This window comes from Anastrepha ludens, unplaced genomic scaffold (genome assembly GCF_028408465.1).
Source record: "Anastrepha ludens isolate Willacy unplaced genomic scaffold, idAnaLude1.1 ptg000018l, whole genome shotgun sequence".
Lineage (NCBI taxonomy): Eukaryota > Metazoa > Arthropoda > Insecta > Diptera > Tephritidae > Anastrepha > Anastrepha ludens.
This window is the reverse complement of record NW_026530029.1, coordinates 55,981-72,266: the sequence shown is the minus strand read 5'-3', so window position 1 is coordinate 72,266 and position 16,286 is coordinate 55,981. Positions and strand designations below refer to the sequence as shown.

The 16,286-nt window shown below is 40.6% G+C and overlaps 1 protein-coding gene across 1 annotated transcript; it reads right to left on the bottom strand.

Annotated features, from left to right (window-relative positions):
- Positions 1 to 3,690: 3,690 nt before the first annotated feature.
- On the bottom strand, positions 3,691 to 4,188 carry LOC128870626 (uncharacterized). The gene has a single exon (XM_054113266.1). It carries the CDS (start codon positions 4,186 to 4,188, stop codon positions 3,691 to 3,693), a length of 498 nt encoding a protein of 165 aa, XP_053969241.1.
- Between the last annotated feature and the right edge of the window lie 12,098 nt (positions 4,189 to 16,286).

Below are 16,286 nucleotides of genomic sequence, written 5' to 3'. Positions count from 1 at the left end.
CTCTTGAGTTGATATCCGAACTTCCCCAGCAAGTGTGATGGGAATTTACATCGGTTCCGACAATGACGTCGATTTTTCTCCGCCTCGCCTCAGCTAGGGCCTCCCTTAGCAGTAACGGAGGTGGCTCCACCTCGTCAGCGTGTGCCATATAGGCTGAGATCAGCCATAGTCTCCCGGTGGTGCTCTCTAGGCTTATAGAGACAATGTCCTCATTGCTGAAATTAGGCAAAATGAATGCTTTTAGTTCTTTTCTGATGAGTATGCAGGATCTTGGTTTAGCTGCACCACTGTGAACCATCAGTAAATAGTTTTTCGTCCTAATTCCAGAGATACAGCTACTGCTCAGCCACGGCTCCTGGATTAGGACTACGTCAACTCCACCTTGCTCAAGGTGGATTAGTAAGTTAGCGGAAGCTGCCTTAGAGTACTGGAGATTTATTTGAAGAATCTTCATCTTCAATAATCTTCTCCAACATCCGGAGGTCAGCCTGTCGAACAGTTGCCCGATACTGAAGACTGACCCCGCTAGAGAGCGGACGTCGTCAGCACTGCCCCCATCCGACATGACAGATTCCACGTCCATCTCCACGGGAGCTTCCTCTACCGTGGGCCTATCCCCTCCCAGCATTACCGGAGCTGCAGAGACATCACCTCTGGCATCGGTCTGGTAAACCTTCATGACTACCTTCTCGAAGCCATAGGTGATGATCCCTTTAGTTTCAGCGAGAGGCCCGAGAGACTCTGCATTTAGCAGAATCAGCGCTTGCCGAAAATGTCCTTCGGACTTCGCCACCTTGCCTACCTTCCAGTTATGCGTGGGAAGTTTGGGGTTACAGTAACGGAGCAGAGGGCTCTGAGGGAAGCCAGACCCGGGCGCGTGGACGAAGAGGTAGGTCCTTTTTGTCCACAGCTTCCAGCTGGGCTCCCTTCCACACCTCCCCCACCAGAGCTACTGCCGCCCTATACATTGTGGCCGACCGCTCATCGGCACACACAATTCGCTTAAAGGTACCGTGGTGCCACCCGGCACTCTCACAGCACGGTGAAGGTCCAGGGTTTTCCCTTACCACCTTCATAAACACCGCAGAGATGACCGATGCCACTACTTTCCACTCGTCCCTGGGAATGGCGCCATCTTCCCTGCTGTTGTCGACCACCCCCAGAGTGATGGATCCCGCCTGCTTAGCGACTTCGCTAAAAGATTTCGGCGGACCGCCCCCAGTCCTCGGTTTCTTCGGCCGGAGAATTTCCTCCTCTTGAGAGCGTTGCCGCTTCACTGCTGATTCTACTGGCTGTGCTACCGCACCCACCCTTTCCACTCTGCCTTTCTCTGCCCCGCTAAGTACCATCCTGGCCCACTCAAGCGTCCTTAAATACTTCTCAGGTACCTGCGAAGCATTTTGGCCGCCGTAGCGTTCCAGGATTTTAGCGGCTATGCGTTGGTCAGAGAAGGCTTTCCTGCTCTGTCCTGGCTGCCGTTTAGGCCTGGCAAGGGACCCCTGAGAAGAAGTCCCAGAAACCCCCGGAAAGCTTGGGGAAAACCCCTTACTGGTACTGGCCATCCCCTCCAGTCCTACCTCACTACGGGTCGCAGGCGGTTCCGCAAGCGACCGCCTACCTACGTAAAGCGGGTTCCCGCTCACCCCCCCTGGGATGGTGCTCGAAGTCGATTCCGACTTCCACCCAGATCACGCTTTGAGCGTCGACTCCGACACTCTTCCGCACCTACTTGTTTTGTCCCCCGGGTTTGCCTCTCGGTTAGGGCTGGTTAGAGAAGGCGGTTCCGCCCCTCTTTCCTTAAGTGACCCCCAAGGTCTCGGCTCCGAATCCCCACTGCCGCCTAAAATTTTCGGGTCTTTGCTTTCAGTTTTGTTTTTGTTGTTGTTGTTGTTATTATTTATGTTTGTTTTATTGGGTCCCCACTCGGAGCCGCTATCCATGACTCGAAAGTGTAGTCGTCCCTAAGTGATCCCACGGTTATCTGTGCCGAGGCAGGGAGGCCGTGCTAGGGTTGACGCATACCCTTATGAGGTATGCTTTTAGAGCCAGATCGGACGCAAAGTGGGAGTCATCTCAACCGCACCTACACCACCAACCCAATGGCGACGAGTTTGGAACGTACTCCGAGGCCTGCCAGGGTTTTTACCGCAACCACCAGCTCAGGAAACGAAGTTCAAGACCATAGAGTAGAGAGAATGCCAAAAGAATGCAGGGTCGTCACCGTTCAGGTTTAAGGCCGTTAAGGCCGCAGATCATTTGGCGTTACCCAGGGTGCACCACGAGGAGGCGATCTGCCCTACACCCCAATATATGATGATATTTTCCATATATTTCGAATGTGTTTATTATATATTTATTCAGTTTACCATATGAATGTATTGTGGTAAATTTGAATTTCATACATTTAATCGAATATAGTGTCATATAAATTCGATTTCATTTTCTTTCATATATTTCACATGCCTTCACCGTGAGTGTTTCTGACAATGGACACAACGCATTGTGAAAGATGTATGGGCAAAATTTAACTTAATACAATTCAATATATTTCAAATGTCTTTCTTATATATTTATTCAGTTTATCATATGAATGTATTGTGGTAAATTTTAATTTCATACATTTAATGGAATATAGTTTCATATAAATTCGATTTGACTTTCTTTCATATATTTCACATTTCTTCACCGTCACTTGTGAAAAATGTATGGGAAATTTTACATTTGAATTTGATTTGTTATAATTCAATTTCATTTTATATATGTCAATATCATCGGTTAACCAATATATATTAAAATTAATAAACTATATATATGATGATATTTTCCATATATTTTTTTATCATATTATATATACCCCAATGCCATTATCATAGATATGTCTTATTTTCGTAAATTATTTTGATATCATCGATTAGCCAAAATTTGAAAATATATAATATATATGAGATGATATTATGATATTTTTATATTTTTGATATATATAAATGTATGTTAAATAAATATTTTTATATAATTTTTATTTGCTTTTCTTAATTAATTATTTAATAACATAACATTTATATTTATAGTTTGATTATAAGAGATTTCATATTTGAATCAAGTCCTATTAAAGTTATATTATATTTATATATTAATAATTAATATATATATATATACTAGTTGACCCGGCAGACTTCGTACTGCCTCATCGATAAATAAAATACCTAATCTTTTGTATAAAATGACTTTAAAACAAACAAATCGAATCCGTATTTAATAAAAAAGAATTTATTGAATAAAGCATGAAGTTTTATTATTATTTTCGATACATCATGTAGCTTACTTAGAAAACAGAGTTTTCCTGAAATACTGGCTATTTATAAGGTTTAAATTTGATATTCACAGACACACACTGTTAAAATACAGTCTGTTAATTAATTTAAAGCTTTCTCATAAACTATATTTTTTGTTTTGTTTTGTGGTGCGCTAAACAAAACAGACGGTTTTCCGACGCGCGAACACGCGACGTATAATTGTCCATGCGCGAAACAGGGAAACTCCAAGTTGATCCCACAAACTTCTAACGACTGTCCTTGCGATTTATTTATGCGTTTAAAATCGAATGGTAAGTCCTTTGGAATCATCGGTATCCGCGGGATCAAGACATCCTCTCCTTTGTATTTTCCTTTTATGATTGTCGCCTCAATGACGTTATTCATCAGTCTTTTCACAGGCAGTCTTGTTCCATTGCATAGTAAAGGGTTGATTAATGTTACGCAGCATATTGACAACTGATCCTACTTTTAACTGCAAATTGTGAGGTGGTAATCCAGTCGATTCCAGTGAATTTAAGAACTCAGTGGGATAGTTGATTACGTCATCCTGGTTCATTACGGTGTCGACTGATCTGAAGGAAACCAACTGTCCTGGAAGAAAATTCTGAATGGTCGCATTAAGATCCTCCACATCTTTATTTTTCGCTGCTAAAATTGCTCGTTCAGCCAGCCAATTATGGTTATTGAACTTTTGCGCTATATCTGGGAAATTTCGCTGAATAAGCTCCACTTTTGAGTCTGTGATGTGACAGAAATCTGTAGGTAATGTGATGAATTCGGTCGAGGTGTCCACTGCAATTTTATTATTTCCAATGTCTAACATCTGCTTCGCAAACACATTTGCAGTTTCATCTTGTTGCAAAAGTACTCGCATGTTAGTTGTTAAGTGGAGTGTCTTTACGTACTGCCACAAATTTGATGATTTTAGGCATGCATTTAGTTCATCAGCAACAGTTGATCGGGGAATAACTGGAAGAGTCTGACGAAAATCACCTGACAACAGAATCATGGCCCCACCGAAAATATTTTAGTTGTCACGAAGATCTTTCAACGTTCTGTCCAGTGCCTCCAGTGACCTCTTATGGGCCATTGTGCATTCATCCCAAACAATCAATTTGCATACCTGTAGGATCTTGGCCATTGCGCTATTTTTGGCGATGTTGCAAATTGGTGTTTCGGTGATTTGCATGTTTAGTGGTAATTTCAAGGCAGAATGTGCAGTTCGCCCGCCTTCTAGCAGAGTTGCAGCTATTCCAGATGAAGCCAACGCTAGAGCAACATCATTTCGCGATCTGATCCTCGCCAAACGCAATGAAATTTAAAACGTTTTTCCGGTTCCTCCGGGAGCATCAAGGAAATAAATTCCATCAGATCCACTGTTCACAGCCTCTATAAAAGTGTCGTACGCAATTCTTTGCTGTTGATTTAATTGTGGAACATTTGACGAACTGTTTCGGCCAATGCTTCAATGTCGTACTGATGTTCTCTTTGCAACTCGTGGTTTAATGCATCGTGTATATGACGATTGGGTGCTGTCATTCCCAAACACGACAATACTTTATTTGCCATCAATAAACACATATCTTCTATCATGATCAATGTGTCATTGTAAATTTCTTCAGTCATTTGTAGTGTAGGATTCAAAGTTTGACGGCGCACACGATGCAAAACATCCTCAGACATGTCATCTCTATACTTAACCCACAAATCTTTTGGATTCGAGGGGAAACATGTCGATATGGTAATCGCAAACAATGTACGAATTTGATGCTGCGACGAAGATATTACGGAATCCTTGAGCGTATCATCCCAGTGCGAATCGTTCTCAAGTAAATGTAATAGTTGACATGCCTCACGGTAAGTCGCACACAGCTGTCCATTAACTGTTCTCAGTTGTTTAAAAGATGTCGGACCACGAACATTCACCAACAACAACCGCAAATAATTACATTCATCGTTATTTGGATGTACTGTGTAGATGCGACCCAGAGCATCTGAAGCAAATACATTTGGATGTCCTTCAACTGGTGTTCCTTGTTTTCGACGCTGAAACGATTTCGATGATGCGTTCCATGTGTAATAGCGTGGCATGTCAGCATACAGCAAAGTGCGAGCAAAATCATCAGTTTGACAGACTGTGAAGAAACTTGTTAATGTTGTCGACGGTGGATGTGCCGTCCTGTCTGCCGCGTTAGATTCATTAAAATAAACTCGTTGACCATTTTCTAAATGGACTGCCAAATGGACTATTGTAGGGTGTCTTTCATGGATCGCAAATGAAAAGATACGCCAAATAGCTTCGTTGCTACTTACATAGCGACCCATCTGGTACTGTGATATTTCATCATTTGCATTGGTTACACCGAAGACAGCCATATACCATTATTAACATATTTACATATGTACTTAATCGACTTCGCAGAATTACAATATTCCACATTGAAGTGAGTCTCAAAAGCTTTGGACAATATTGGCGGGTATGGCACAATCCAACGATTGTCTACATCAACATTTGGTCCTCTTACCTTCACCGATCGCCCACTGTCCGCAACTGATCGCCGACGATACAATGGGTATCCATCATTTCCCGTTATGGTTTCAGCAAGCAGGTCTCTTGGGTATGGCTTGGAACACCTACCGTCGACCATACAGGGTGAATTGTAGTTGAAATGTCCGCAAGGTCCATGTATCATGTGTTTGGTAACTACTGCATGCAATTTTGGGTCAGCTATATCATCTGGAATTTCAGCTGAAATTATGGAATCAATCTCATCTGGCCTTATTTTGTCCACTAGTCAGACTAAAATGTGCGCATGTGGCAATCCACGCTTTTGCCATTCTACAGAGTACATCTAACAACGGACTCGGCCATACACACAATGCTTTATTAAGAAATTCATGAGAGATTTTAATTTTTGTTTAAAAACTCTGGCAGTTATGTCATGTCTATCAACTGGTGTTTGGCTATATAGAAATTCCTTCTCGATTTCGGACCATTTTGGATTACATGTGAATGTAACAAATAAGTCTGGGCGGCCATAATGCCGAACTTATGACATAGCATCCTGAGCATATTCATGCATATGGCGTGGGCTTCCTATATAAGTAGCTGGCAAAATTGTCATTCTTCCTACATTATTCACATTGCCATCAGCATTTATAGCATCGCGGAGATGGATGTATTCCTCCGACCGTAGCCGTCGTTGGTTCAAACGGATGTATGTCAATCGTTCAGTCTCAATTTTGACATACAGGTCAACTGCAAACTGATGAAAAAGTCGTTGACACATCAAAACATGATTTACTTCACCTTGACGGATCATGAGTCTGTATGAATAGAAATTCATAGCACTAACTTTTTTGTTGGTTTCAGCACCTGCAATCAAAAATGATAAATGTTTAAATTGTTACTTAGATGAATTGAACTTAAAAATATTATTCAATCTTGTTCAATTCATTTACCTGTTACTTGATTTACCATTTTGATGTTAAAATGGTATCCATCTTCCCCCTGCCAGAAGATCAAAGGATATTGTAGTGCATCATAACTCCTGTGTGTTTCAGATACACGTTTTAAATCACTATTCCGACGATGAAGCACAATATCTCTAGATTGTAAATTTTCTCCCACAATGACAACAGCCACTTCATCAATGGTAGGTGAATTGAACCTCCTTGTGTGTTCACCGGCAGGTGATTTGTCAGCTCGAATAATAATATTATGGCTATCAGATGGCATCCGATCCAATGCTATTTTGAACATGTTTACTAAATTGTTATACTGATGAAGAAACATTTGTAATTGTTGGACAATGGTTCTCTTCACTGTTGGATTGTGAGCACAACGATTATTAATTTCCGCATCTGAATTGCCCATAAAATAAATTTGTAAAAATTGATGATCTGCATCAGGTAGTTATAACCGAGTTCCCAGTAAGTGATAAATTTGTCCTTGTATCTGTAATTTTTAAAAATTTGTCCATTAATTATTTCCGATATATATATTTTAGTACAAACTTGAATAATATAAAAAAATATTCTTATATAATACCTGGAAAGTGGGCATGAAATTGTCTTGTATAATATGTGTAGCACCAAATGATGTAATCTGGAAACAGTTGTTATATTTCTGAATGTTGGTCAAGAAGTGCTTAGAATCATTTCCAATCCCAGAAACTAAAGAGCGTAAAGGATCTGGTGGTGGGACCAATTGTGGCAATTTTACTTTGCCTTCAGCACAACATAATCCAGTAGATTCACCAGTGTATTTTAACGCCTTACAATATTAACAAATTGTTTTCATTTCCCCAATTGATACCGATTTGTCGGCACAATAATCAATTGCCGGATCATAGTGGAATGCAGCTCGTTCAAGAATCACAGGAGCACTGCGTCTGCGGATTCGCTCAATTTCATTATGTCTAGCTTGCTGTTGTTGTGTTTGATGTGCACGAACTCGTTGCATTCTAAGCCTATCTCCTACATTGTCACTCACTAAAGAACGCAATTCTGACATAGCAATACGACTATTTTCTTGATCTGTCTGTCTCTGGTCATCAGTGCGGTTAGCACGTGAGGTAGCTCTTCGCACATTTGATTGACTACGACGACCTAAGTCAGGTCGTCTTCTCCTCGGCATCGTAAATTGTAATTAATCAAAGTGAGAAAATTTCCCGCTCATTTAGCAGTAAAGTGTCACTATCGCAAAAAAGAGCACATTACTTGGAATGTCACTATCACAAAGGATCACCAAAGTAAAGAAAGTTCTCGCGCACGTAGCCACAAAGATAGATATAATATCGTAATGATCCTTTTTTTCCGTGCTCTGAAATGCGACACGATGGATTGACATATTAGTTGGTTGTCAAATCCAATGTCAAATATTATGATTGCGTTCAGAAATTTAACTTAAGATTTATAATTTAATTTGTGACAAAACTTAAGATTTATATTTCGATTTCCATATAGTCTTATTAAAAAAATAATCGGACAGATTAACAACTGAAGTTAGCTAAAATTGAGTTTCTCGAAGCCGACTACTATTTATGTACTATGTATTTTGAGACTATGCAATTTTGTAGCGTTCGCGATTCACTTTCACTTTTGTTGAGTTTCAGAACGCGATATTAGATCCTCCAACGCGCACGCGAATTTGAACTTTATGCAGCGGTAATAAATTACAAATTGACTCTCCATTTTATTTAGAAAACGTTTGTATGGGAAATAGAAAAATGTTGTTTTGAGGACTTTCCCGGCAATTATTCGAATTTTTCTCACCTTTTAAACCTTCCCTAGACCTCCACGAATAATTCAAGACCAAGATAAGGTAAATCCGTTCAGCCGTTCTCGAGTTTTAGCGAGACTAACGAACAGCAATTCATTTTTATATATATAGATAAATATATACACGTTATATTAATTAAATAATATGTGTGTGTATATATAATAAATATATATAGATATATATATTAGTAATATCGAATCATCAAGCAAAGGATAAGTTTCAGTGGATCGCAGTATGGCAGCGACATACAGGTGATATTTAATCCTCCCGCATTTGCTATGTTACAAATAACATTGGCATCACATATATCCATTGTCGTTTATAAATAAAATTTATAAACTTTAAATGGTTTAGAGAAGCCATACAATGCAATTGCCCCATATTTATCATTGCAGTCCAGCACGGATACGACCTTAGAGGCGTCCAGGTATAATCCAACGGACGTAGCATCATACCACTGTTCGCTCGAACAAGTATTGTACCATTGGTCCGTACCTGCGGTTCCTCTCGTACTACGCAGGAATGCTGTCGCAATAACAATTGTCATTAGTAGGGTAAAACTAACTTGTCTCATGACGTTCTAAACCCAGCTCACGTTCCCTTGAATGGGTGAACAATCTAACGCTTGGTGAATTTTGCTTCACAATGATAGGAAGCGCCGACATCGAAGGATCAAAAACCGACGTCGCTATGAACGCCTGGCCGACACAAGCCAGTTATCCCTGTGGTAACTTTTCTGACACCTCTTGTTAAAAACTCTTTAAACCAAAAGGATCGATAGGCCGAGCTTTTTCTGTCTCTGTGTGTACTGAACACCGAGATCAAGTCAGCATTTGCCCTTTTGCTCTATGTGTGGTTTCTGTCCGCACTGAGCTGGCCTTGGGACACCTCCGTTATTATTTGAGAGATGTACCGCCCCAGTCAAACTCCCCACCTGGCAATGCCCTTGAATTGGATCATACCTGAGTCTTGGAGTTATACCAAATTTTAATTATAATAATAACACATTAAAGTGATATCATTTTATTAAAATATGTTTACAATTATATAACAAACTCGTGATACTTTGATCAAGAAGCTTGCATCAAAACCCAATACCATAAGATATATAAATATATCCATATAATGGCTAAGCAATGATACACGTTCCATTTAATCAAGTAAGTAAGGAAACAATAAGAGTAGTGGTATTTCATTGTTGATAAAATAACCGAAATTATAATATCTCCCACTTATGCTACATCTCTTATGTCTCCTTACACTGCCAGACTAGAGTCAAGCTCAACAGGGTCTTCTTTCCCCGCTAATTATTCCAAGCCCGTTCCCTTGGCTGTGGTTTCGCTAGATAGTAGATAGGGACATCGTCGTCTAGGGTTTTTACGTGAGTTCCTGCTGGCGACAGCCCAAACCCACGGTGCTCAAAAGCACAACGGATCAAAACAATGCGTTGATCAGCGCCCCAAAAATGCAAAAAGCATTTAAGGATACCAATTGGTAGTGTGGAATGGACACACTAACCACCTTGGTAGGGTTCGAGGTCTATCTAACCCTCTCCCGTTCTATGGGTTCCGGCACCCGGTTGCAATGCAACTCCACATCGAGCCAAAAGGCTCTACCCGCATTTAGGTGTTAACCACAGTCACTACGATACTCCCCGAAGGGCCTACCTCAAGAACAGGTCGGAGCAAGCTCCGAGGGCCCCTGTTCCCCGTAGTACCAGATTTAAGTCTCCGGTCAAACCTCGTAGCGTAGACTACTACCAGTTGAGCTTTCATACAACTCTGGACTGGTAGCCATTCCCCGTGTTTAATCCCCAATCACGTAGCAGAATAACTAGACAAAGATAACTAGAACCTAATCAACTGAACGTCTAATATTTCTTCACCGCTTAAAAACCGCTCGCGCATATTGCCCTAACATTTCGACAATCCGACGGTTGGCAATCACACCACTCGCATTAGCATGGACTGCGATTTTTTTTATTTATTTTTATTTATAACAAATGTCAATTTTTTTTTTGCATATATTAATTCAAAAAGTAAAATTAAATAATAATAATAATATATAAATTGATTTTCTTTCAATAATATATACCAAATATATTTAACTCTAAACATTTCTATTAAGTTGCGAATGTCTTAGTTCAACAATAATACAGTGGTGGTATTTATTATGATTCATTATTTTGTATTTTTTAATCATTTTATGTATATAATAATGAATATATACCACTTTTGTTATTGTGAACAAATTAACTTATCACTCAATCAAATATATGTGATGAATAATAAGTACAACTTTTTATTTTCATGTTTAAAGGTTTTTAAAAGAAAAAATAAGAAAAAACATTACAAAATGTACCATCATATTATATTTAATATGATATGACTGTTGGATCACAAATTGAATGAAAAAGAATAAAAAGAACATGGTTTCAAAATAATTATATATTTCTATTTTTTTTCTTTTGTGTGTTTTTGTTTTTTTTTTGGCATGTACTATTTTTTGTTTGTTTGTTTTTTTTTCTTACGGATATGGAACACAATAATGATCCTTCCGCAGGTTCACCTACGGAAACCTTGTTACGACTTTTACTTCCACTAAATAATCAAGTTCGGTCAACTTTTGCGAAACAACCGTGACATACGAGGCGTCACAGTGATCACGTCCGGAGACCTCACCAAATTATTCAATCGGTAGTAGCGACTGGCGGTGTGTACAAAGGGCAGGGACTCAATCAATGCCAGTTAATAACTCGTACTTACTGGGAATTCCAAGTTCATGTGAAAAGTTTCAGTTCACAATCCCAAGCATGAAAGTGGTGCAGCGGCCGCAATTTGTCCATTTAAGAAGCTAGTGTCCTTATAATGGGACAAACCAACAGGTACGACTCCACTTATATAAACACATTCAAACACTTGTACATTCAAGATGTACGCATGAAAGAAGGCTATATAAGTCTCAACATCATAATCCTGAAAGCATCTATTTAATATATTTGAGCCTCGTTCGTTATCGGAATTAACCAGACAAATCACTCCACGAACTAATAGCCCCTGGTGACAGTCCAGCATTGCTTGTCCAGCACCTTATATGTGTGCGTGTCGGGTGCTTGTCGTTTGCCCGGTGACGTTCAAAACAAAAAGCGAAAATTCGAATTCGAAAATTGTTTCTATTTAAACTAACGTATGGAAAACCAGGAATAAAATCACAATATCACCAGTTTAACATAACTCAAATTCGTGTTTCATATAGTTATGACTCGATTTATATGCTTCAATATCATTGGTTAGTTACATGTTGATATTTTCATATTATTCACATGCCTTCACTGTGAGTGTTTTTGCCATGCACACCACACATTGTGAAAAATGTATGGGAACAATTCAATTCAATACATTTCAGTTTGATTTCATATAATTCAATTCTCTTAATTGGCGCGATAACCGCTTACGCGATTTTGGCCGAGCTTAACAAAGCGCGCCATTCGTTTCTTTCTCGTGCTAACCGGCGCCAATTGGACACACCAAGTGAAGCCAAGTCCTTCTCCACCTGATCTTTCCAACGCAGAGGAGGCCGCCCTCTTCCTCTGCTACCACCAGCTGGTACCGCATCGAATACTTTCAAAGCCGGAGCGTTTGTATCCATTCGGACGACATGACCCAGCCAACGAAGCCGCTGGATCTTTATTCGCTGCGCTATGTCTATGTCGTCGTAAAGCTCATACAGCTCATCGTTCCATCGTCTGCGATATTCGCCGTTGCCAACGTGCAAAGGTCCAACAATCTTACGCAGAATCTTTCTCTCGAACACTCCAAGCGTCGCTTCATCGGATGTTATCATCGTCCAAGCTTCTGCGCCATACGTTAGGATGGGCATGATGAGAGTCTTGTAGAGTGTTAGTTTTGTTCGTCGAGAGAGGACTTTACTGCTCAGTTGCCTACTTAGTCCAAAGTAGCACTTGTTGGCAAGAGAGATTCTACGTTGGATTTCAAGGCTGACATTGTTATCGGTGTTAATGCTGGTTTCTAAATAAACGAAGTCTTTTACAACCTCGAAATTATAACTGTCTACAGTGACGTGGGTGCCGATACGCGAGTGCGCCGACTGTTTATTTGAAGACAGGAGGTACTTCGTTTTGTCCTCGTTCACCACCAGACCCATTCGCTTTGCCTCTTTATCCAGTTTGGAGAAGGCAGAACTAACAGCGCGATTGTTAAGGCCGATGATGTCAATATCATCGGCATACGCCAACAATTGTACGCTCTTATAAAATATTGTGCCTGAGCGATTAAGTTCTGCGGCTCGTACGATGCTCTCCAACATCAGGTTAAAGAAGTCACACGACAGCGAGTCACCCTGTCTGAAACCTCGTTTGGTATCAAACGGCTCGGAGAGGTCCTTCCCAATTCTGACGGCGCTGCTGGTGTTGAGCAACGTCATCTTACATAGCCGTATTAGTTTTGCGGGGATACCAAATTCAGACATCGCGGCATACAGGTAACTCCTTTCCGTACTGTCGAATGCAGCTTTGAAGTCGACGAAAAGATGGTGTGTGTCGATTCTCCTTTCATGGGTCTTTTCCAAGATTTGGCGTATTGTGAATATTTGGTCGATGGTAGACTTTCCAGGTCTGAAGCCACACTGATAAGGTCCAATCAGTTGGTTGACGGTGGGCTTCAGCCTTTCACACAATACGCTCGCTAGAACCTTATAGGCGATATTTAGAAGACTAATCCCGCGGTAATTGGCACAAATTGCAGGATCGCCCTTCTTATGGATTGGGCAGAGCACACTTAAATTCCAATCGGCAGGCATGCTTTCATCCGACCATATTTTGCATAGGAGCTGATGCATGCACCTTACCAGCTCCTCGCCGCCATGTTTGAATAGCTCAGCCGGCAGTCCGTCGGCGCCCGCGGCTTTGTTGTTCTTTAGCCGCGTTATCGTCATGGTCGGGTAACGGAACGATAATTCCGTCGTCAACGATTGGTGTATCGGGATCTTCACATTCTCTATGACATGCGCAGCTGTCACTGTTTTACAGGTTCGAGAAGTGTTCCCTCCATAATTTAAGAATGCTCTGTACGTCAGTCACCAGATCGCCGTCTTTGTTCTTACAGGAAAACGTCCCGGTCTTAAAACTTTCTGTAAGCCGTCGAACTTTCTGCTAGAATTTTCGGGTGTTGTTCCTATTGGCCAGCATCTCAAGCTCCTCGCACTCACGTATTTCGGCCTCTCGTTTCTTCTGTCGGATAATACGTCTCTCTTCCTTTTTCAGCTCTCTGTAGCGATCTCACATGGCTCGCGTTGCGCCCGATCGCAGCGTGGCTCTATAGGCGGCATCTTTTCTTTCGGCGGCAGCATGACATTCCTCGTCGTACCAATTGTTTTTTCGGGCTCGCCGGAATCCGATTTCTTCTTCGGCGGCGGTACGTAGGGAACGAGAAATGTTGCTCCATTGCTCGCGCATGCCGGTGTGTTGGGCAGTGCTCTCCGAGAGCAGGAGTGAGAGTCGAAAGGCGAATCTTCTGGCTGTCTGTTGTGATTGCAGCTTTTCGATGTCGAACATTCTTTGCGTAGGTAGATGTACGTTTTTTGCTGCACAGAGGCGTGTGCGCAGTTTGGCTGCAACAAGGTAATGATCAGAGTCAATGTTGGGTCCTCGGATCGTACGTACATCTAATACACTAGAAGCGTGTCTTCCATCTATCACAACATGATCGATCTGGTTTCGCGTTTTTCGATCAGGAGACAGCCAGGTAGCTTGGTGTATCTTTTTATGCTGGAATCTGGTGCTGCAGACTACCATGTTTCGGGCCCCGGCGAAGTCAATCAGCCTCTGTCCGTTACCGGATGTTTCGTTGTGCAGGCTGAATTTTCCGACTGTGGGACCAAAAACTCCCTCCTTGCCCACCCTGGCGTTGAAGTCGCCAAGCACGATTTTTATGTCGTGGCGGGGGTAGCGCTCATAGGAACGTTCCAAGCGCTCATAGAAAGAATCCTTGGTCGCATCGTCCTTCTCTTCTGTCGGGGCGTGGGCGCAAATTAGCGATATGTTGAAAAAACGGGCTTTGATGCGGATTGTTGCGAGACGCTCGTCCACCGGAGTGAACGACAGTACTTGGCGACGAAGTCTCTCTCCCACAACAAATCCGACACCGAATTTGCGCTCCTTTACATGGCAGCTGTAGTAGACGTCGCAAGGTCCTATGTTTTTCTTACCTTGCCCCGTCCATCGCATCTCTTGGATGGCAGTGATGTCAGCCTTTACTCTCACGAGGACATAAACCAGCAGGGCAGAGGCACCTTCCCCATTAAAGGATCGGACATTCCAGGTGCATGCCCTCAAATCGTATTCCTTATTTCGTTTGCAGGGGTCGACATCAGTGTTGGAAGTTCTCATCCGAGGCTTTGTTGCTGTTTTCATTGGGGGGGCTTTTTAAGTGGCGGGTCCCAAACCCAGCGCACAACCAGCTATGCAGGGAACCTTCGCCTTCTCACGTTGGCTCACTCCCGAACGGGTGTTCGGAAGCTAACCAGAGGATACGTGGGCTAATCCCGGACGTTGTGAGCTGCTTGAACCATATGTAGAAGAATCGTCCTGGCCACTCCCAAGTGAATGGCGATCAGTAACTTTCCCACTTGCGTGGACTTCTACACATGGAACCATCCTCCAATTCAATTACATTTAATATATTTCAATAATATCATCGATTTAACTAAATATATATTAAAATAATAAATTATATATATGATGATATTTTCCATATATTTGAAATGTCTTTATTATATATTAATTCAGTTTATCATATGAATGTATTGTGTTAAATTTTACTTTCATACATTTAACCGAATACAGTTTCATATAAATTCGATTTGATTTTCTTTCATATATCTCACTTGCCTTCACCGTGAGTGTTTTTGTTTGGCGATGTATGTGTATACACAAGCATTGTGAAAAATGTATGGTCAATATTTAACTTAATACAATTCAATATATTTCAAATGTCTTTATTTTATATTTATTCAGTTTATCATATGAATGTATTGTGGTAAATTTTAATTTCATATATTTAATCGAATATAGTTTCATATAAATTCGATTTGATTTTCTTTCATATATTTCACTTGCCTTCACCGTGAGTGTTTTTGTTTGGCCATGTATACACAACGCATTGTGAAAAATGTATGGTCAAAATTTAACTTAATACAATTCAATATGATTCAAATGTCTTTATTATATATTTATTCAGTTTATCATATGAATGTATTGTGGTAAATTTTACTTTCATACATTTAATCGAATATAGTTTCATATAAATTCGATTTGATTTTCTTTCATATATTTCACATGCCTTCACCGTGAGTGTTTTTTGCCATGCGCACCACACATTGTGAAAAATGTATGGGAAAAATTCAATCCAATACATTTCCGTTTGATTTCATATAATTAAATTACATTTTACATATTTCAATAATATCATCGATTTTACCAAATATATATTTAAATAATAAATTATATATATGATGATATTTTCCATATATTTCAAATGTCTTTATTATATATTAATAAAGTTTATCATATGAAAGTATTCTGGTAAAATTTAATTTCATACATTTATTCGAATATAGTTTCATATAAATTCGATTTGATTATCTTTCATATATTTCACATGCCTTCACCG